Consider the following 24,872-nt stretch of genomic DNA (forward strand, 5'->3'; position numbering starts at 1 on the left):
CAGAGATGTCGTTTAGAAGGAGAAATGTTTAATCACCTCTTAATGTCAGGACAATGGCTGATTGTGTCCTGTGTCACATTATGGTGTGAGTGATCGCCGCAGCAACAATAGAGCGCCGCCGCTAAATGATCCAGACATACAGACATTATTCATCGCTATTTCTGGAAGTATATTAATATGTGGGTTACTTTCTACCATTACAGTTCAAAATATTTTTTAAAAAAGCACTAAAATGATAATGCTGAAATAATTTAGTTCTTTGTCTAAATGAGGCAAAGAACATTTTATGAAAATTTTATGAAAATTATTCTTACAACTGTATCGTTGTATAAGATATGAATGGGTTTTGCCCGTACATGTATAAAAGATGGTGTGTTGTTTTTCTGTTTAAGGTGAAAAAACAAGAGCACTTGATTTTGCTCATGGTGACCTTTTGTGATTGTGTAGGTTGCACAGATTGTGTTTACTCAACTCTTACTACGGTACACTGTACGCGGGCCAATATTTTTAGTGTTGCCAGCCCTAATAATATTTTACCTGGGAAAAATATAATTTCACTCCTCAGGGGTCAGTAATGAATTTCATGTGCCCTTCTAGATTCAATCTTGGCACAGATAGTTGAAAATCAGTGCACAATATAGACCGTAACAATAACTGAATTTTTAGTGCATTCATATTATATGGTTTGCTCTGCATTCTTAAAATCGGCCTTGGCAGTGAAAACCCTTATTGGTCATAGTAAACAGGTATTCTGCTTGAATATTTTATCACGTCAGGTGTTTCTAACTATAAATTGTGTACAGCATCATACTCATTTTGATCCTTGTTACTAACTAAATGCAGATGACAGTGAATCACATTCTGTACCGATTTCCTGGGATGGTCCCTTGAAATGGATACAAATGGCTGTCTTGTGCATGTGTTTACAGCCGAGCGGAGAAAGTCTATGCACAACTACGCTGCTCATTCATCATTTAGGCTTCTCCTCAGTCAACCAGTTCATTAATCCGACTTACTCCGATGACAAGCTAAAGCTGAATTTGCTATGCTGTCTGTTTGTCTGTCTGCCAGTGTGATTGGCGGAGACGTGTCTGGAAGCAGGCATGAGAAAGATCAATATTTCCCCTCACGCGGTGTGACAGGCGCACACTGCTGAAGAAGGCGGTAGGTAGGCCGTAGTTAGTGTGAAACTGACTGAGGGGGAAATGCATATGCAATGAGAAACTATGACTGCTGGGGATATTTACCAGCTCTAACCTCACAAACAACAACAGGTAGCACCACCTGAAAAACCAAGGCATGTTTAATTCATGCTCAAGGCTGCACCACACACAGCCTCAACACTTGTTTCTGTAAAATAGTCTTATTAGAAAAGTGCACTACGGTTTGTTGTTTGTTTTCTATGCACTAAATGTCTGTCTATCTGAAGTTATATGTGTATGAAAGACAGCAGTAGAGAAATACCAGGAAGTGATGGTGCCCCTCTATGCCGAAACATTCGCAGTCCATTACCCTGCTTGTAGATATAATTAGACTAAAGCAGGAGTAAAAGCCCAGGCGGCTGTAGCCATCTGCCAGTAGATCTCCTCTTTGTAATACAGGACCTTGTTTTTGTGTGGTTTGTGAACATATTTTCGTGTTTCTTGCCCACTTAAATGTGACCGTTAATTGTTACTGACCAGAGCAAAGACATGCTGGAAAACTATGGGGAGAAACTTACAGAGAAATTAAAGTCTTCCCAGGTGTTTTCACATCAATTTTGTTTTTATTTGTATAGCACGCGCTAATGAGGCTTAGGGGAAGATGTTTCTTTTCAAACAGAAAGACTCTTTAAGGACTCTAAACTCTTTGATGTCAATGAATATGAGAGTGTATATTATCCTTGCTTGTTGTTACTGGGCCTGATATTGAAGTGCGATATATTTCTAAAGTAAATATAAATGATAATGATAATACTGCAAAAGTAAACAGCAGAATCAAACACTTTAGAACTTAGTTTGCATATATAATGAGTCATAGAAGTTATTATGGCTTAAATCTTTTCGTATAGTCAAAACATAAAAAAAATTTCCCAGTAGTGCAAAGAAAAGCAAAGTACTCACAATAATACTGACCCCAAAAATATATTGTTCCAGTTTTCATATATTGAACAATAAGTCCATATAGTAATTATTGTAACAGGCCTTTTGTTATACTATCAAGGGTTTATAGACACAATAAACAAACAATAAATAAAATAGAAATCCAAGCATATTTTCAAAACTACGAACCCAAAACTTCTTTAAAAGTACATTCACAAATGTTTAACGTGATAATTTCTATTAGCAAGTTGACCCATTAACTGTTTTGCAACAACAGCAGTAGTTAAAGAGAGGTGGGTGACAGTTTCTCAGTACAAAGTGATGTGGTGAGTCGCTGGAGCCAAAAGTGTGCACATGCTCACTTCCTATTTGGAACGCAGCGGCTTGTGGGTTAACTATGTCTGTTTACACTCTAAGAATACAACAAAGCATTCCTTTTACATTGGGGGTATGCTCTCACTCATGTATATTTATTTTCTAAATTAAATTCACCTTTGAATCCAAGTAATTGAATACATTTTCTTAATATGTCACTTTGAACTTGGGATGCAGAGAAGGACTATTGGGAGAAAACCAGTTGTTCTTTTGAAGCATTGTTCAGGGTGCTAAGGCGTGTTAACGTAATGTCACGCTCGACTGCAGCTCACTGTGGCCTTGGTTCACAGACTTTAGACACTAGCTCAGTTCCTCTATCTACCATATCACTGTAGACATCATTGATTTTAAGGGCCAACCTAAACTGTGACTCACGGGCTGTGTCAGAATCACCTTATTAACATTTCAGAATAATTTTACACGCTGCAATTACCATATGTCTCGATATCATGTCTGGAGCCTGGTTTGTGCTTCATCATGTCCAGTTCGAGAAAATTTACAAGTACTTGTTGTGAGTCAGAGCGCGTGACCTATAAATGTCAAAGTACTGGCCCCTTTCTTCCTTTAACTAAGCTGTTATCGCGGCCTTCAAAAAACAAATTAGTCACAGATTGATCTGGTGGTGCCATGCTGAGGTGTAGTTAAATGTGTTGTTAATCTGGCGTTTATAGTTGTTGTTTTGTTTTTTGTTTTTTTACTTGGGAGGAGATTTCTCTCATTGTAGGTCAGTAGTAAACATTGGTGGAATATGTGACGGCTGAATATGATGTGAATATGAAAGCATTTATACAGACCACTCCTTAGTTGATGTCCATGTAGCTATTGGATGAACTATTGTGCAAAACTGACTTTTCAGAACCTTTGACCATCTCATAATTGTTTCACCTTCTCATTCACTCACTCAAAATTGTATTTAGAGTGATTTGTGCATGTTTGAGTGATCTTTATTCTGCTGCATGTAAGGTGTCATTTCTTCTCTCTCCTGTTTTCTCCTCCTGTTTTTACCATGACCAGAATACATCCACTGCACTTTACTTTGTTTCCCAATTTTATTTTCTTTATCAGTTACACTCGTAGGCACAAATGAAAAAAACTAAAACAAAAAGAGCTGATTCCTTTTTCAATATTAGGTTTAAGCTTTAAAAAATAATGTGATGAGTGGTGTCTCTCTTAGAATGAATCAAACTATTAGCTAACGGCACACTTGTCAAAATAAGATACTTGCTTTCAAGGATGCTACAGTTAATTATTTAGTCATCAATATCATTGTCTTGCTTTATTTGTTGGAGGGGTTTGTTTATTCCAGTCATGGCTGCTCCCTCTTCTCTCCTGAAAGCCTTCCACTGACTCTTTCTTTTGAGGTCGTTAAATGTGGGAGAGAAGTGGAGTCCAAATTACAGTTCAACAAAAGAAAACATTTTGTTATGCATTAGGGTAGGGCAGGCTTCACTTACTTTTAACACTAGTGGTTTGAGCATTATCCACTGCAGATAGTTATAGTGCTTTCTCAACAATCCCATCTACACACCTCTCCTATTTTCTCCTTTAGCGCCGCTACTCTTCATTTTGTGTTGTTTCAAATCGCAAATCAAATAGTTGGAAAAGTTTTACTCTCTTGTCCTGCTTTTGCCTTTCACCTCCAAGTGTTTTTAAGATACATTTTATTTAACGCAAGGGACCAATCTTTTAGAGTTTGGTGTGATGCCAGGTAATGATCTTTAATTACAGCTTTGCTAATGCGCACAAGTGTGATAACAAGCAGAACGAGTCAACATCTCACATATACTAAAAATATGATGTAGTGAAACTCTCCTGAGAATGGAATAAAAAAGGTATTTACAAGTGGGAGCCTTTTCCAGGCCTTTACTATTCATCACAGGGATTTCAGTCACATGACGCTTGTTGCTATGGATGCCATTTTGAGTTCGTACAAAGGATCATATTTAGTTTTGATGTGTGCATTATTTATTTTCTATTTTACAAATTAATCTGTGTTGCAACTTCTTGTTTATGTGCCATTTTGAAGACTTTACACTAATCAAAAGAGAAAATATTTAGCTTTGAATTATTAATCATTATGGCAACTCGGCTAATTTTTCTGAAACCCACGGCCTTTGCGTTTTAACTTGTCATGTCAGCGTTTCTGTTACTGTGCTGTATACAGCTCTAGCTCCATGCTGTACAGTAAGACTTCACTCTTTGAAATCCAACATGCCACAAGGTCTTTTTCAGATGGCTACCACCAGATGATTAATGATTTATAAACCATTTTAGACTCTGCTAAGGTGCTGAATAAATCCATACAATCTCTGCCAGAGCTGGTTGAGGTTGTTCCAGTTCAGTAGCTATCTTTGGGGGATCAAAATCTCGTTTAAAGTTTAAAAAGGGAAGTCTCTGGTGTGCAGTTAATCTTGCATTTTCACACCCCTGTCATTTCTGCTTGTAAATGCTTAAAAACTGAGGCCAAACAGTCGCTAATAGACAAAACCTTCAAGTAAACTGCCAAGCGGGGCTAGCTATGTTGTGATTTATGGCGTGTGTGGAAGTGTGCGTTTGATCTCCCTAACTTCCGACTCGTTGTGCCAGTCATTGCGCCGAAAGGGAAAAAAAAGTCACTTCACACTGCCTGTATATTTGCCTGACTGCTCTCTTCTTAAAGTGATCAAATACTGGCAACTTCATAAGAGCGAAGGAGAGAGGGGGGAGAGGGGAGTGAGAGATGAGAGGCGAATGCTCATCTGCATCTGTATTTGAAGTGGCAAATGCAAATGGACCAAATGATCTGACAAGAGGAAAATGTGAATTCCTCGGCGTAGCTATTTGCAGATTAAAAACACTTTTCCCACCCTTTTTTATATCACCACAAAATGCCATTCTATCAGACGTTTTGCAATCTACTGTGGCTCAAAGTCGTGATGATATTTTCCAACATTTCCATCTGTTTGGTATGATTTTTATTGTTTTGCAAAACCGCAGAATCAATGTCTTCACCATACTGTTACACAGTGTTTCTCCTCATTGACATACTGTACCATGTTCTGGCTTCAGGAAAGTTTGAGCTTTTTATGTCGATGCGAGTTTTAACACATTTCAAAAATTTAATTGGCTTTCTCATTCTCATTCTCTCCACCCAGTTCTTAACCAAAATCCAAAATCAGTAGAACTATACATAAGGTCTAGGGAAGACTAACTTGAACTAACTAGAGCTAAAAAGGACTAGAAAGTTTATGGCAATTCTTCACCGGAGTTAACAGGTCTAATCAATTTCGCAGGAACAGAGACTACTGTTCTGTATTATATTATTAAACTAAATTCACTAAGCTAAAATAGCTTCATTGTAATCTTATAAATAGACTTTTTAATCATGAATTATGTTTAGATTAATTTTGTTTTCCTCATAACAGAGCTGTTAGTAAAAGACACGTCATTCCCAATTTGAGTTATTTGCTGAATTTGCGTCAATCATGCTAGTCGTAATCCGGAATTTACTTTACAGCACATAACGTAGGCAGAGCTGCATACACTTCTACTTTTAAAAACTTCAGATTACACCAGATGCAGTTTAAATGTGACACCAGCCTCTGGTGTCACATTTAAACACTAAACTTTTTACATTCCTTATGTATTCATTGTTGATTGGATGAATTATGTTTTAAATCACAAAACAAACATTGACAACAAGAGAGACGATGCTTTGCAGCGATAATGAGCCGTATCTGTGGTGCTCGCATTAATTAAGATACTCACCATTTCACTTTTTTTGTCTGCATCCTTGAGAAGTTCTTCTTGTGAAGTTGCTGTTCACGTGACTCTAGTGGTTTCAGAGAACATATTTTGAAAGAGCATTGGAAGTGCCCATTTCCTGTCTTTTCACTGCTAAAAAACCTGGAGACGCTCCACCAACACTGCAAAATTTGAACTCCAACCTAATTTAAGCAGCACGTAGCAAAATGATGGCTGTTGGACGCATGTAAGACACTCCTGGTGTAAATTGTCCAACCAGTTAACATGGAAAGTGATACCTGCGTGTATGCTGTGCTGCTGTGCTTACGTGCTGTTACGCTTCGGTGTAAACTGGGGTGAGTCACATTTTATGGCAAATCTACTCATAAGATCTTGAAGAGACCACATTTTCACTCTTGCGTCTTTTACTGTTGTTTTTCTTTCCCCATCTCACCTCGTAGCCAAGTAAAGGACAGACAAATCGCAGCTGTGATGTGCAGCTAGTTTAGCCCAATGGTATTTTGTCCATCTTGACACATTTGAAATCTCTAGCTTCTTCCTACATGCTTGACTGCATCCTGCTTTTCATTTATCACTTTTTGTAGACAAGTTAATTGTCACTATGATGCTGGCAGCCCGCGATGCTTCAACAGTGAGAGGAAAAAGGAGGAGAACAAGGAGAGCTGGTGCATTGGTCCAGACTTGAGTGAGTCCCTCTATGCTGTGCGGATTCGTCCCTAGCGCGGCGTGCCTGCTAACTTCTCCAAAACTTCAATAGGAGCGAAGGCGGGCGCAGGCAGGGGATGAGTAAGAAGCTCATCAGAGTCTGTCAAAGTAGCACATTTAAATGGAGCAAACAATCCTATATGGGAAATGTGATCTTTTACTTCACAGATATTTGCACATAGAAAACCCCAGGCAGGATTTATAATGGCAGGGAGGACGAGTAGATAGTAATAGTATAACATTTATTCTTCTCCCTCCTCCTTTCTAGACTTAGACAAACTTTATTGATGCACAGGGGAAATTATCTGGGCACTGTGTTGTTTAGTTTATTTTTTTAGTTTACTTACTTGAATCGGGCAGTGTGCATTAATGATCTAATTTTCATCCGTGGTCGATTGGGGTGACATGTAGCTGAAGTCTCTGCAAATACAGGCTTTCTCTTGCCAATTTTCTCATGGAGGTCAGTTCAGTTGTCTCAACCCTTCATTCATTCACATAGAATTATTATTATTTCCTTTAACCACAATTTAAAGGTCTTATATTACATAAAATTGACTCTTGAGCTTTTATCCATGTTAGTTTAGTTAGTAGTTAGTTTTGTTACCTCCTTTGTTGCCTCTGCATTTCTAAAGCTCATTATACTCAATATATTTTCTGTTTGAGAGAAGAACTCCTAAGACAGATCATAAAATAGATTAATATGGGGCCTTTAAGCATTAAAAAGTGTCTATAATAGCGTATATAGTAACCGAATACATTAATATTAACATTAATATTGGCAGATATGTCACACAGCTCGACTTGATGCTTGGATCATGCATTGAGCGCATAGAGTTCACACAGAAAGCTTGATAATGTTTGCCACTTTTCTACCATGGAGCCTATCTTAACATTTACATTTTCTGCATATTTATTTAACTTTAATTAGTGAGTCACATCAATAGTTTTTGTTTGTTTGTTTACTTGAAAGAAAAATCTTGTGTAAAGTGAGCACTATGAGATAAAGGTGTGTTTTTTTTTTTTTTTTATTGACTAAATTAAACTCATGGGAGCTTTTAAAATGCAAAATAGTTTCCTAGCAATGCAAACATTTTATTTAAGCTATGCATTTTCAGGCTATCAAAAGAAATATAACATTATTTTTGCTCATCATCTCATTCAGCGCTGTGACCTTCATATGTGCGTTATAATAAAAATGTAACCACTTATTCTACACGCAAAAGTACTGTGAACAAATGAAAGATGCTTTGGTTCTCAGAAAACGTATTAGGCTCCTCATGATTTATAGTAGTAAAAATCACAAAAAGACAATGCAATATGTAATCGTACGATAAATAAAAGCAATGTTCAAAGAGGTCAACTTTGAGAAAACAAAATCCTACAATAACGGCGTCAACTCTCAACTTTAAGCAAAGAAACAACACAAAGGATATGAGCTTTTTTTTTTATGGCAAAAGCAATAACCGAGGCAGTAAGCTTTTATATTTTCAAGGGCATGTACTTTAAATGGAGTATTTGGAAATGCTGGATTTAGATAGATGGCAGAGAACCACAAAGCCAAGGTCAACAAAAGCTATACACATTTTTAAGGGAAATACTCTTCTCTGTATAGAACTTATAGGTGATCGTTCTTGGTGTATGTAATATTAAAAAGTCCAAAAAGTCTTATCATCTGTACATCTGATTTTTCTCTTTCTGATGTTGTACAGCAGCGGCAGGTCCTGTATTAAACAAAATTTACTCTTGTTACCATATGACAAGAGTGTGTCTTACCTCATCAAAGTCATACCTGGAGTTGTGTTTGTATCGAAATGATTTAAAAAGCCATTTTAAAACACAGTGGAGCACTTTCTGTATTACCATATGACATCACAAGGTGGAACAGAGTGTTTTCATTTTGACAGTAGAACCAGCATTATAACAGATCAGAAAATGGCGTCATAAAGGCCCTTTAAATGTTCTGCTTCCAAATGTGCAGTGAATTGCTTATCGATTGCTTGTAGGTTTTAATCTGGATGCCCTTCTTTTATCCAGATTTCAGACTGACACCAAATTGTGCCCTCTACCTCTATGCTTAGATTTGACTGAAATACATTCATTAAATCACTTTATATAAAAGCACTAGGCACAAAAATCAAGAAAAAGGTTATACAGGAGCACAACAAGAAAAAGGTCCCAGGTCATAAGTTTTGAATGAACCTAACATTTCTTACATTTATATGAATCTTCCAGCACACAGAACGTACTTGGCTCATGTTATAAAGACATCCTGGTTAAATAAAAACACCTATTGTAGATTTGCAACACAAAAAGCTGACAATTACAAACAACATTTCTCAATTTTTATTATCAACATCTACCACCTGTTTGATAATTTTGTAATTTTGATCTATACTAATTCAGAATGGGGTTGTTCTATCACAGCGAGCATCTGAGTGGAGCTTGCCAAATCAATATCCCAAAGCACCTTGAGAAAAAAATTAAATAAAATTAAATGGCCGCTTTGCAATGACTCCCTGATTAATACAGTAAAATTATTATTTTTTCCCTGTACAGATGAATTATAAACTGTTCCAAATTTGATCAAGTGGAGTCTGTTGCTTACAACAGGTGGCAGTTCAGCCTCTTCTCCCACCATCGCGTACGTGGGTCCCTCATATAATACAGACCAAGGATGTGGAATTCATTAGATTTTAAAATCTAATCTACTAATTGCAATCCTGTCATTGCAAGTAAGTAATCAGCCTTAGGTCTTTTTCATCATTCACTGTTTGGGGCGGAGTTGAGACTTGGGAGGAGCACATGATCTGCTTTGTTTAACTGGAAAGCACTATGGTCACCTCGAGTGTTGTAAAAGGTCCATAAATATAGACTGATTAATTTAGTTCATGAAATTAATATTAAAATCATTTTTAATAGGAATATTCTCCCAGCCCTAGTACATATTTAATTTTATTTCTGTGTGCTGTGAATGGGTAAAAACACTAGCAATCAACCTGTATGGGTTTTTTCATCACGACACTGTTTAGAACCCACAGAAACTGATGGCCAATAAGGTCTACCGATAAGCAGTTTTGAATTGTTTTTTACCAAAGTATATCATTTAAATTCAAACAAACTCATCTACCACCCTGTTTTACTACAAACTGGATAGGAGAGCAGTGTAGTCTCATTCCGTGCAGTGTCCTCTTCAAATGAAGTGCTCAAATGAAGCTTTATACACGTTTTTAGGCAGCTGGTCAGACCAAACAGCCTGTGCTGGAGATTCAAGGCCAATAGCTGATATGCTAAAAAGTGCAAACATCGGCCCAATATATCAGTACATGTTCCATGTGCACGTTACATTCAGGGTTTGGACATTCTGAGCTGAATTCAAAACAGAAATGTTTGGTACTGTGAAAAATGTCAATACTTAACTATTTTCAGAGCAGAGAGGAACACGGCGTGAATATATAGACTATACTTTTCTTTCAAATGTGACGAGATTATCATGTAGCCAGTTTCCTATAGTTACTCAAACAAAATATCTTTCTTCTAGCATGGCAATTTTCTGTGTATACTCCACAGTGAGATTTGTGGTTCTTGCTGCTGATTGTGCCTGGTGTAGATCGTGTGGGGGCAGATGACAGGTTTTTAGAGGAGAGGAGGAGAAGATCAGGGTGTAAGGCGGAGTATGTCTTTTTGTGGGAATAATTGTCTCTTTTTTTTTTTTTTTTTACAATTGAGGCTGCACCAAGAGAAAAGAGAAAGCCGGGTGGGGTGGGATAATGAGAGGAGACTTTGAGCCGTGGTAAATGATCAGTCAGAAGCAGCACGGAGACACAGTGTACTCATTTCATCCCCCAATCCTTTAGTTTGCCTAACAAGTGCTGCTCTGTGTGATATGCCTTTTTCTCTCCCTAAATGTATGGTCTTCTGATAGGCCATACTGTAAAGAGCTGTTTCTAACTTTGTGATGGTGGCCCTATGCAACATATTGTCCAAAAGTACTACAATTGAAAGTTTTTTTTTTAAATCTTTGTCTTGCATTTTTCTATATTACATTTTTGGATTGTTTTAATACAATTCTAATCTGCTATTATATATACTGGGTGACAGTAGCTCCGTTAGTAAATTGTTTGTCGACTTATCTGAAGGTTGGCAGTTTGAATCCCACTGTCAACATAAACGTCATTGGTTGAGCGATCAGATCTACTGGGCAAGACACTTAACTCACCTTGCCCCCAGTGCCTGCGTACACTGGTATATGAATGTTTGTGTGAATGGGTGAGTGGTTCCTTGACGTAAAGCACTTTGAGTGCCTTGAAGGTGGAAAAGCGCTATATAAAAATGTGACCATATTACCATATCAGTATTGAGCTATTTTATGGAAGACATTTGCACAACACCACCTCAGAAAGAGAATGACCGAGATGAGAAAGGCTTGGGCGAAATGGTAAAACAAATTTGATCATGATCTCATTCATGCGACAATATGTTATTTTGGTAAAATCCACATATTGTGATGAAAAAATTTTCTCTTTGTAACATGCTGGGCTGGTCTAGGGTAGTTTTGAATAGAAATAGGTTTGAATAGAAATGATGGACAATGATGGCGAGCACAAAAAACAATGATCAATGATTCATTTACAAAAAGTGCAAAAAACAAAATGTAAACATGAACAGAAACTAGTCTGGACTGAACAAGGACACAGTCACCACTGAGCTGCTGCGCTCTCTGCCTTTTAAGCCCAGCTGACTGACGCCTGTGTGCATCGGGGCTGGCCGTCACCTGGAGTCATGGGAGAGCAGAGACACACAGACAACACACAAAATAATTACACAACTCGAGGACAGCTCTGTGCTCAAAGACACTTTTTCCACCAACACCTCCTAGTGGTCAGTCTCAGCAATGCTCTGAATGCTCTGACAGGTGGATTTAAACAATTGCAATGAAGTGTGAACTTTCAGATGAAGCAGATGAACTTAGTTACCTCTTCAGGACAATCTAAAGATACTAATACTTTGATTCTGCTGTTTCTCTTTGTTTCTTCATGTAAAGTAGCTCAGCAAGGGATCTTTGAATTATACATATGGCGCTGAATAACTCAAATTTGATAGAATAAATACCTATTTCCTTTGTAAATGTATAATTTTGATGCCTAATTTTGTGCACTGATAATTGGATAATGTTTTATGTTTTGTAGACGCCAAACTGTTCTCTTCGGCTTACCATGGCTCTTATATTTACCAAATTTCTGGCAACTGCTAAAATTAGTAGCTCTCTGGCATTTTCGTTTTACCGAAAGTAGCTCACAGGAGGAAAAAGGTTGGAGGCCCCTGATGTAAAGCATCTTTGAGTATCTTGAAAAGTGCTATACAAGTGTTATGTATGTATTTTTATTTATTTATTTATTTTAATTATTATTATCTGATTTGTGGCAAAGGAGAAATTTAATCCAATTGGTCCAGCTGACAGAACTGAATTTCTCCTTTGCATCCTACCTCGACGAATCAGGGATTTTACAAACTATATGATTTGTGATAAAATTTTAATCTGGCTCTGAGAAAATCAACATGTTAATTTTTGGCATATCACCCACTTCTATTGTACTTTCATATGAATTCCTGTCTCATATTCTAATTACATACTGTGAAAAAAGCAAATGACGTACAGTTTGTCCAGACACCAAGCCAATGTTCAGCTCAGTAAAGATGGTACTTCGCCACATAAATTCAGCCGTGTAGTATACAATGTAATCATTTCCCATCAATACATTTTTCCATCAGTCATTTCATTCATGTGTGATCCAGCAACTGCACTATTTCTTTACTTTAATCCTCAGCCTGTTCCATCTCCTCTTTCCCGCTTTTATCCTTATTTATTTGTCAGAGGTTGCATTCAGGGACGTTCCTTGTCATTTGTCAGCGCAGCCCATAAAACACACTGTCATGACTGACTGGCCACGCTCCAAACTCATTACCTATTGGCTGACGGAGCGGGTCGTACTGTTCTGCACCGTTGTGTTCCTCCAGCTTCATTTTTTTCTCTCAACATTTTTTTTTTTTTTTTTTTTTGGTTCTGTGGAAACTTTAAATGCAGCGTTGGTCGGTGTCTTTCTCGCGCCACTCCTCTCAGCATCGCCGCTCAAGGTCACATGAATATGGATTGGGCCGTGGCTTCCAGCGCGCACATACTGATGATGAAGTCTGCGATCCACTCAGAGGGATTATAATGCAGAACGCAGGGCGGATGGGGGCCGCTGCTCCGTCCCCCCGTCCGTCTCTCCGTGAGCCCCTGTTTTTAAAGCAAAGGTGGGCATCAGCTGAATGAAACTCTGAATTCAAATCATGTACTCCACGGCTACATTTACCTGAGTACAATGTTATGCACTCAGATCCATAGACTGTATATATAAATGGACAGCCAACTCGCTATTCGTCGCCTTCCAAATTCAAAGTGAGCATGGAGACGCTCCAATTGACTTTACATTGATAAATGGACTCCTCTCTCTCTGTTACTGCTGTGAGCCTCGTTATTTTGGTCTTAAAATGTTCTTATTAACCTGCCCTACATGATCCTGATGTTTTTCATTTCACTATTTTCTCTCTAAATAAATTCCTACTCCTAATATGGAACTGGCTCCAAATTCACCTATTTAAAATTCTATGGGTAATGTCACACTCCCTTAGTCCACTTCTTTATGCTGTCTATGCTCTGAACACACAAGAAATCACCAAGAAACTGTCAAAATGTATCAGATAAATGTTGGCTAAATATTTATAATTGGACTTTTGTTAAGACTCATATAACATTTTCATTGCAAAACTATCATTAATAATTAGTTCTGATTTTGTGTCAGATTTAGTATGAGATACAGAAATGTGTTATGCCCAATATGATATAGCTTGGTAGTTATTGTGATTCCTTTGCAAGCTGTTTTTTGACAAATTATTTTCTACTTTTTAGCAATGTGGTTTAGAAGAAAGTTAATTTCTGTGTAATGTTGCACCTTGCTCCTTAATACTGAAAGAACCAACACTGGTGTCTTTTTGTGGCACTGCTCAACAAATTCCCTTTTTAAACCACTATATGATTATTATTATTACTAGTATGCACATTTATTTATACAGGTATTCAGTTACAGGTGGTTTTATAGCTCAAAAATAGGGCTGGTTTTGAGATTGTGCTGCTGTGAGAACTTTGTTTTGACTGTGCGTTGTGTTGTGATTGTGAAAAGTGCAAGCGTAGGACGGGACAGATGAAATATAAGATAAATTATTTATATTCATTCAAGATAAAAATCCTACCCATTTCATCTATTGAGTACATTTCCCATTCATGTTTTCATTTTCATGTGTCAATAAGATGGGAGTTGGCACTGCACTGAGCTGGAGTTAGAGTTACACGTGGAGCAGGCAAACAAACAGAGATTAGACAGACGTTCCTTGCTTTAATAGATAGATTATTATTATTTTTAGATATTGCCTTTAGCTTCTACTCTTCAGTCCAGCCCAGTTCAGCCACTTTGACTTCATCTTGTCATGTTATTTTATTAAATGTGTTGTGTTATTGTTAATATATAAAATCCATTTGTCCAGTCTTCTGCATTACATGTATTAAACCGCAAACAAATGTTACTTTTATTCATGTTGTTTACATTGGCATTCAGGCCGCGACAGAACTTCACTGTAATGGATAAATTATTTGGATTGACTGAAATTGAAATGGAGTGGGTGGTGGGATGACTAGGCAGGAGGAAGTATGATGAGGGGAAGGGGAGGGGGGCAAATGGGAGACTGGAAAAGCGCGGGATGTACAGCCTTATTGAGTTTCTGTTGTGGTTGATCAGGCATATCCATTTCATCATATTGGGCTGGCGGCGTGCCACTGTCTGCGGCTCCTGATCTGTCCTTATCTCGCAGTCTGTACATGCTTCCTCTGATGGTGGCCTCTTCGTGGGCTGATCACTTCAGATGTGCTTCGCGTGTGTGTGTGTTGGCTTCATTGGCCTCTCGTGTAATGACTCATGTAATTTGATTAACGCTCGTGTTTGCACTTTTTAAGCCTTTGCTGTTATTGCCCCCTTACTTGAGGTGTGATCCATCTACGCAACTGTGTGGCATAGATGGAGTACAAGTTAAAAAAGTGACAGAGTGCTTGAAAGATGTACTCTGACAACTCTTAACTCTATGTATTTGATGTATGGATTTGATTTTTGTTTTAAATATGTGAAAAAAGAGGTAGCTCATTTTAAACTAAGTCATTTTTTTTTTAGTAATTCCTCACTTACCGTATGCATTTTGAGCGTTCTAATTATTCACTTCAATACGTTTATGTTAACAGTGTATGTTCACAGTGCACTTCTGATTCCCTGAGAATGAAGTGACATTTATTCAGCCACCGTAATAACGTAACATAGCACTGATACTTCACTTGTTCGCCTCCGCTGACTCAAAATCTATTATAGAAGTTATAGAAGTGTGTGTGAACGTTACCAAACACCAACACATAAAGACGCCTCTGTACCATAGTTTGGCAACTACATCACACACAGTCCACTTGGTTTATTTTTGTATTTAAGAGGAACATTTTGTCCAGACTTGTAACACAAAAGAAATGAATTGAACCACATTATTCTACTTATATCCACCGTCTCTAATATTCTGCTTTCTATGCTTGTGCGCTCGCTTAAACCTGCTTAAAGGTGCACTGTGTAACTTTTCTGGTGGAGGGTCCGTCAAATGCTTTTCTTCATGAAGGGACATGTTATTGCTTTGTCTGAAATGTTTCACAGTCTAGTATTAAACTTTTCTATCTTCATGTAAACCAGACCAAGTTACAGGTTAGATCTATGGAGAGTAGAGATGTAACAATAACCAAAATATTGTGATATTGTATCGTCAAAGTTCTCACAATAATATCGTGGACGATTACAAGATATCGAATTATAAGTCTCTTTGCTTAAATTAAACAGTTACGGTGCAACAATGGCTAAAAAAGACAGAGGGAACTACATAGACCATGATCCTTTGCTCCATTTCAATGCAGACTACATGAAGAAATAACATTTTTAAGCACTTTTAAGTTTTATTTTTTTGGATTAAGTCTTGTCAAGGCATTTTAAGAGCAAGATTAAGCAGTTTTAGCTGTTTAGCCTCCACAAAATATTATAATAAATGTCATACTGTGAGGTGTATATCATGAAAATATCCTACCAAGAGGTTTGGATATTGTTACATCCCTAATCGTGAGCCTCTCCACCATATCGTGAGCTTCCCCATGATATCGCAATAAATATCGTACCGTGAGCATCAGACCGTGATAATATCGTATTGTAAAACTTGGATATCGGTACACCTCCCAATGGAGAGACAACCCCACTCACGATCAGAATGTTTTTTTTATGTATTTTTGGCCTGTAAAATGGCCTGTAACTGAATAAATGTAAAGTAAATGTGTTTGTTGTCATACTGTCGAACATTCGAAAGCAGAGCAGTGACACATCCATAGAAACAAGCAGGTGACGGACCCTCCACCAGAAAAGTTACCCAACGCACCTTTAAACCTCCTTAAACGCGCTGTTGTCTGTCAGTTTACTCTGCCTGCAGTAATGACTAATACTGTGATTTGATTAACACTCTTGTTTGCTTCCTGTTAATACGTCCCTCCTGTTTACATTTTCCAGTCAGCTCTCGTGGTTTTCCTCACTTGTGTTCACCGCTTTTGTTTCCCTGTTTTTCTCGCTCAGAAAACAACAAAGCTCCACTGCAAAGGTCTCGCTCCCGGCAGAATATCAATGCAGGACCCGAGGCGCTGAGAGCTACTGCCCCTTTCAAGGAGGCTCATAACGAGACTGAGGCCCATCCATCTACGGGACGATCCAAGGCCGAGGTGGGGCGGAGGAACAAACACACCCCCGGCCACGGCAGCTGTCTCGGGCCGGACAGGGAGCGGGCGATCGACAGAGAGGTGATCAAAGGGGGGGAGAGAGAGAGACAGGTGCAGGTAGAGCCGGCGGTAATTCAAACAACACCTGCCATGACGGTCAGCAACGGAGACACAGATGTGGAGGCACTGCTGGCGAGACTCAGGGCCCTGTGAGAATAAACAAACCAAATATTTGCTTGTTTACACTGAAAATAATAGGCTTTGGCTCATACTTTTTGAATATTTTTTGTATAAATTTGATAAGACTTACTTATCAAATATTATAGTTACACAGCAACACCTTCTACTACTTATGGGCAAACCTGTAAAGCCTTTATTAACACTGCACTGTGTAAATTTCCCACTATCTGCTTTTCTCCATGGACTTATTATTATTGCTTTACCCAGAATATTCCACAATATGGCTTTAAACTTCTCTATCTATTTTGCATTTATGTCATTTACAGGTATTTTTGTTGCTTAAACCTATGCATTCTTACTGTAAGCAGGGTCACCTCTCCACAGATCTGACCTGTGACTCGACTTGACGTTTCAAAAAAGCTGATTACAGTTTCATGTAGACAAGCAGTGGTGGACTCTGCACTAGAAAAGTTACATAGTGCACTTTAAATGTTAACATACCAAACATAGTACCAGTAGCAACACATTTGACAAACAAAATAAGGGGTACTGAAAACTTTATGTGCTTAAAAATGAATGTAATCCAGTTGTTTGTAAATGGTACACTCCAGTGGTTGAACAGTGGTTTAAACTTTGACCCAAGTACATTTTAAGAGCCGATACTCACAGTTAACAGCTTTTGACATGTCTTTAACTATATGCAGCATAACATATGTACAAGCTTTTTTTCTCTCTAAAAGGGAATGTGCAGAAGCTAAGCACTTTGATTGCATTTTAAGATATGCAAATTAGATGTATTAGCCGTCCATATTATTTCTAATATATGAATCTTTTTTACATGTGCTTTTTTCTTATTTTCTTTATTGCTATCATCCCTTAATGTCTTTCTGTCTTTTGTTGGAAACTTGTCTTTTATTTGTGTTTTCTAATAAGCAAAAGTCTTAAAAACAACTTAAAGTAATTCTTGATGGTAAAATTAAATAATTGTAACATTTCTATTTAGTCATTATCACTTTATAATGACGATTATTACCTAAAAACAATGTAACTTCTTAAGGCTTTTCATAGAGAAAACTATTGAAATTATATAACTTTTATAGTTTGCATTTACAATAAAATACATGCAAAATAAATATTCTTTTGTGATTTTTTATTTTTTTACATTTTTTAATCAACTTCCATCGAGCTTTGGGTGTTTTGAAAGGCACTATATATATCCAGTAGTTATAAGTAATAAGTTAAGTTTACTGTGCAAATGTAGGAAAAAAAATCCTAAAAAGTTCTCAAGAACAGGTGTGAACTTTCATCACCCTTTTATTCAAATGAATCAGCGCGTCAAAACCACCCTTAACATGACAGCTACTGTACTTTTCAAATGTGTCAGTTTAATTCACAGGGGGATTTTGCAGACTTGTACTTTGCAGATGGCACCAGAACTGAGACAGAAGCAGAGACAAGAGGCCATTTAATCTGATACGTAATGATGAGGTCCATGCGCGGTCACCTGTCAGCCTGTAAATGGACCATTATTACCAGTTTGAAATGTAACCTTACCTGGACTATCGCCACATTCTCTACACTTCATTCACTTGAAAGTACTGTACCTGATTTGTACTGTCTTAAAACATGAAAAAGATCTTTTTAATGTTACGCTATTTGCTGAGGTCCAACTGTAATTCTCACTGTGTTAACACCTTATTATTAACCAACATATGTTATTAGCTACTTTTCATCAATCATAAATCATCATCATAATTTTTTTTTATTCATTCATTAACGGTAACATGGTGATCTACATATCAGGGTTCCCACGGTCATGGAAATCCTGGAAAAGTCATGGAAACTGAAAATGTCATTTTCCAGGCCTACAAAAGTCAATGCAATTTGTAAATTCAATGAAAGTTTTGGAAAAGTCAGAGAATTTTAATATCTCTTTCACACAACTACAGCATTCTGTTAAGTTATCATTAGGTTATTATGATTATTTACAAACACCTGCGCCTTTTGTTTAAAAGAGACAACAATAAATGCCCTGACAGTATTCTGAATGTTAAAAAATATATAATACCAGACCATAAGGTGAGTGGAAAGAGTTAACATTTCATATTTATCCCTAAAACTATGCTCAATTCTATAGGTGCCATAAAGTCATGGAAAATTCACTTTACCTCATGAAAAAGTCATGGACAAGTTTTGAAATTTTGTCAGTGAAAAAGAGTGGGAACCCTGACATATGTTATGTGGTAATATCCCATTGAAGTAAAATAAACCCTCTTTAAATGTACATTTGGGGGCTCGGCTTAAATAAGTGTCAGCACATTAAGTAAGGGGGAATCTGAAATGCATAAAATATAAATATAAAACAAGATAAAAAAGTACAAGACTGATATGTTTATTCTTATTTACTTATTCATAAAATGTGACAAAGTTAAACAACAAAATGAACAAAATTGAGCCCTTATTAGCTACTTTTCATTAATCATAAATCATGATAATCTTTTTTTTTCTTCTTTTTTACCATTCCATACCACAGCAACATCAATACTTAGGATTACTGTAATTATTTGCTATTATTGTGAGTGTATCTTATGTTTTTGCTTTGGTTTGTTAATAGCCTCGTATTTAAATGACAGATAATTTCCACTAAAAATACTCAAATTTCTGTGTTTCCAGAATGCATCAATATTATTTTGATCTGGAGGATTAAGCGTGTGGGTGTTCTCCTTTGCCTAGTACAGTGTTTTCTGGCATGATCTTACAAAAAACAAAATTAGAATGCAGAACTGATTTTAAGAAGATTAAGGTCGCAACACTCCTACAAAAGTGTCACCAAACGTTCCAAAAAAGAATTTCGGAACAACGTAAAATAATTTTCCTAACACCAAGAGAACTTTATAATTGTTTTATTACATTTGATAAGAGCTAGTGGAATGTCTGCCCGTCTTGAAATAGGATCCTGGCTCTGCATAAGCTTTGACAATACATTTTGTTAATTGGCTGCATGTCTTCAAGATCCAAAAAGTGATTAGACTTTGTTCCAGCAACTGTGAGAGCCTCTGTCTTTGAAAAGAAATCAGGAAAATGACCGCCTAAACTCATACGCGGTGCAAATTGAGAGGAGAGTGCGAGCAGAAGGAGGCTACAGTCTTGTTATGCCGAGGGAGCCTTCATTACTCAGAGCCCTGTGTTCCAGCCATGAGGTTTATCTATGCGCCTAATAAAGTGCTGGGAAACATATTGTGTGGCAGATTGCAATCTAGACCTCTTTGATTGGAGATGAAGTTGGAAATGTGTCGTAGGATTTGTATCGGATGTAAATAAAAGTGCAAATGGGATCAACAGTTGCAATTCACGAAACGAAAAGAAAAATGTTCTGTGGTTCAGTTTATTGGCAGACATAGAATCACTCAGTACTGATGAAATGAAATGCGTTTGAGTAATAGTCAGAGCACTTAATCACATACAGTCAAGTCATCTCTATATGTGGTTTCTTTTATTTCTTCATATGCATATTTTTTTATTATTGTATCCTGTTTTTTATTTGTTTAAAATAGGTTTCACAGGAAATTATTTGTGCCATGTCATGTTAGAGTTATTATTATTATTATTTATTTTATTTTATTTTTTTAAATAAATACAAATGGAATGATAATATTTCTATCAATTATTAAAGGTTATAACTTTGTTCCCTAGTCAAAAACACACCTGAGGAGGTATTATGTCATTCATGCATGTTTGAGTAATTTAGCGATCTCTCCCAGGCCCTAATCGAACCCTCCTTACGGTTAGCAGTTAAATTCTGTCCAAGGCTCCGCCCACAAGAAGCCTTTGTCATCCATGCTCTCACAACAATTCTCCATAAATATACAAAACCATGATACAAAACTGTACACAACAACTTGACAAACATGATGCAATGTGCAGTAGTTTAATTATTGGGATGCAAGCTGGCTGTGCTCTGAAGGGGGAGTGACTTAATACAGGGAGCAAAAGTAGGAGGGAGCATCAAAAACAACCTTACAAAAACATGTAAATAAGTTGTTTTCAGTAAATATAACATTTTCAAAACATTAACAGTTACATGGTGATCTATGTAATTGGGTTCCCACAGTCATGGAAATCCTGGAAAAGTCATGGAAATTGAAAATGTAATTTTCCAGACCTGGTAAAGTCAGGGAAATTTGTAAATTCAGTGAAAATTTTGGAAAAGTCATGGAATTTTAGTATCTCTTTCATGCAACTACAGTGTCTTTTTAAGTTATTATTAGGCTATTATGATTATTTGAGAACGTATGTGCCTTTTTGTTTAAAAGAGACGACAAATGCACTGAGAGCATTTTGAATGTTAAACTATAATACCAAACCATAAGGTGAGTGAAAATATTTATCATATTTAGCCCTAAAAGTATGCTCAATTCTACACATGTAGGGTGCCATAAAGTCATGGAAAATTCACATTACATCATGAAAAAGTCATGGAAAAGTTTTGAAATTTGTCAGTGAAAAAGAGTGGGAACCCTGATATATGTTATGTGTTAATATCCCACTGAAGTCAAATAAACCCTCTTTAAATGTATATTTGGGGCTCGGCCTGTGAAGTGTCACTACATGAAGTAGGGGGGAATCCCAAATGCATAAAATATGAACATAAAACAAGATAAAAAGAACAAACTGATATGTTTATCCTTATTTACTTATTCATAAAATGTGACAAAGTTAAACAACAAAATAAATGAAAAGAGCAGAAATAATTATCATAATTAGATAACATTTTATATTTCCAAACAATACTTTATATAACAATGAATTACTTAAAAACGTTATTATTTTGTCAGATTTCCCATAATTGTTTTCGTTCTTCTGCAGGAGTTGTGATGTGCGGACACCTTCTGAGCGCGTGCAGAGCAGAGGTAGCGTGCTAGCGGCGGTGAGGCGGCTGCTTTCCTGCTCCTCGGGCCAGGGTTTGTCATTGCGCGCTGTGATCTCACCTGTTCTGGCAGAAGCTTTGTCGAAAACACATAGGCACAGCACGGTGACAGCAACAAGAAAGGAAAGACGCTCCAGGTCACGATCACACAGGAGGGAGGCACACGACATTACACTCTGGTTTTACAAATTCGGCTCATTCTGTTCCTGCAAGCATCAACATAATAGATTAGATGTGGAAAGTGGAATACAGGGTTACTGCGGGAGAGTCTGTTTGTTCCTTATCAAAATCAGATGAGGCAGTAGGTATAAACTAAAGGCAAGTTATTCTCGTGTTGTTGTTAAGTGCTTTTATAATTATAATATCCTTCAAGCTGTCCTGGATTGTTAAGAATTGGTTTAAAGACCCATATTGTGCTATTTTCTGATCTATGTTATAATGATGTTTCCTCACAAACATACCTGGAGATGTTTTGTTTTGTTTCATTCATTCAGTTTTTCTCTCAAACAGAAAATACTCTGTTCCATCTTGTGATGTCACGTGGTAATACAGGAAGTGTTCCACTGTGTTTTTAAACTTCATACACCTTTACTGGAATCAGTTTGAAAAGTTTAGCCATGGAATTACCAATATCTACTAAAGGCAAGAAGTAGCTCTTAACTTGAAAACTAAAGCTTCATTGACAAGGTGGAACAGAGCATTTTGAGCTTTTGAAATGTACACAGACTAGTAATAAAAGATTACTAAAACATCTGTGAATGAAACAAAACACAACTCCAGCTATGTTTTTGATGAGGTAACAACATTATAACATGACATAAAACTCAATTTTGTGCAATATAGGGCCTTTAAAGGGACAGTCCAGAATTTTGGACATAGGACCTTATTTCCTAGTAAGCCAGAGTGTTGGAGACGTGTGGAGACACTTTTTTAAATATTCCATCCAGTCCTTGTATTTGCAGAGGTCGCTGGTGCTAGGCTAGTGCATGTCAATGGTCATATTTAGCCTGCCACTAAACCATTCCACAAAACACCCGAAGCAAATCTGTTATTACACCAGACTGTCGATGTAAATGTTTGTGTTGATAGAATAATGTTTGAAATAAACCTAACTTTGCATCACATGGATTGTCACATGTTGAGGAACTATTTTCTCAGCAGCAGCGGAATTTTACTTTGCTGGTAAGATAGGTGCTAGGTGATATCAGTTCCGCCGCTGCCAAGCTTTCAGGAAGTACAACTCGCTGCTGCTACTCAGACGTAAATCCTTCAAATGCAAGGTTGGTTTTACTTCTAAAATTATTCTGTCGACACAGACATTCACATCAACAATCTGGCGTAGCAATAGATTTGTTTCGGGTGCTTTGTTGAGTGGGTAAGACTGTTTTTAGTGGCAGGATAACTATGGCCATTGACATGTACTAGCACCAGCGACCTCTGCAAATACAAAGACTGGATGGAATATTTTAAAAAGTGTCTCCACACGTCTCCAACACTCTGGCTCACTAGGAAATGAGGTCCTATGTCCAAAGTTCTGTACTGTCCCTTTAAGGAATACTTTATTTTGTGTGTAGGAAAATTTGCCCTCTGCATTTGACCCACACTTCAGTGCCTGTGGGGCAACTTTCCAGGAGCAGGGATGCACACACACAGGGGCCATCTCCAGATCATGATCAAATTTTGGTCTGTACTACCTTGACTCGAAGATTTTACCACAATATAGCATCAAATTACAGGTAAGATCTGTGGTGAGGTGACCCTGCTCACAGTAAGGATGTGCAGTATGTTCTTCAAGATATTTGTCTGGTTAAAAAAAATCACATAATTTAATAAAGATAGATATATTTAATGTGTTCTGCAGTAACATCTCCAAACATGCCACTCTGTTTTAATCATGATTTGTTTCTTTAGAATAGTCAATCTATATATTAAAATATTTTAATTTCTTGACATGTGCTAACATTAGAGATCAGGATCTTCCCTTGTGAGCTTGGGTTTTTGGTCTGTTAAAACTGCGCTGGTCGAGGTGAGGATTGCGGTTAGAATTTGAACATTGAATAAGCCTCTTGCTCTCTGTCAGCATGAGCCTTTTTTCTAAATATTTCATCAAGAAAAAGATATCTCCCCACCCAAGTGAGTAGAGGCACCTCGACATAAAACATTAATTAAAATACACATTTTGCAACAGTTTCCCCCCCAAACTAGACATGGAATCATCAAATATTGAGTTTTATGAGTCAGATGATATACTGTACTAGAGCTCATTATTAATGGTGGTAAATTGTCCAAAGCTATGAATATCTCCTCTCCAAGTAACTGTCTAAGTGGCTTATGTTCTGTTCTTTGTACTTACACTGCTAAAATGGTCACTTTAAGACACACTATGGAACTTTCTGGTGGAGGGTCCATGGAGTATTCCACAGTATGGCATTAAATGTTTCTATTTTGATTGTATTGGTGCACTAAAAATACTTTGCAAGGCATGAAGATAACTTTAATGTCATGGTGTGGAGCCAATAGGCAAAGCAATAACATTTCCATAGTACACCTTTAAAATGATTTGAATTTGGAATAAGTTACTCTTACTACTTTTTATTCATGCTAAATTATCTGTTTTGTTGTGTTGTGTTGTGTTATCAAATTACCCCTGAGATTATCAAGGACTGAAACAACATTTGTCTTTCATTCTAGAGTACAAAACAAAGTACAATTAATACAACATATTGGTATGAAAGCAACTTTGGATTTGGAATTTTTGCCAACAAAATCTTGGATTTTTGCAATTTTTTGAACTAAATTCAATGAGTATACAATACAAAATATAAATACAAGAGCAGATTCACATTTTCTCTATATTATTCAGTGTATATCTAAAGAAACTCAACTAAAAGTGGTCTTCTTCTGCTGCCGTCATTGCAAAACACCCCACAAGTGGGTACTATCCATGTATTTTGGAGATATGAAAAATCAGTCACAGCAATTAACAAAT

The 24,872-nt window shown here is 37.1% G+C and overlaps 1 protein-coding gene across 1 annotated transcript in view; it reads left to right on the plus strand.

Moving 5' to 3' along the window:
* The window catches only part of LOC110173036 (protein diaphanous homolog 3), a 161,459-nt gene extending 143,492 nt beyond the window's left edge, over window positions 1-17,967 (plus strand). Inside the window, exon 30 of the mRNA XM_055154823.1 lies at window positions 16,637-17,967. Within this exon, the coding sequence (XP_055010798.1) occupies window positions 16,637-16,989 (353 nt within the window). The 3' untranslated portion in view covers window positions 16,990-17,967. The remainder of the gene's footprint in view (window positions 1-16,636) is intronic.
* Window positions 17,968-24,872: the final 6,905 nt, after the last annotated feature.

Source organism: Boleophthalmus pectinirostris, unplaced genomic scaffold (assembly GCF_026225935.1).
Source record: "Boleophthalmus pectinirostris isolate CB_2022bp ecotype Guang Dong unplaced genomic scaffold, ASM2622593v1 HiC_scaffold_19, whole genome shotgun sequence".
Lineage (NCBI taxonomy): Eukaryota > Metazoa > Chordata > Actinopteri > Gobiiformes > Gobiidae > Boleophthalmus > Boleophthalmus pectinirostris.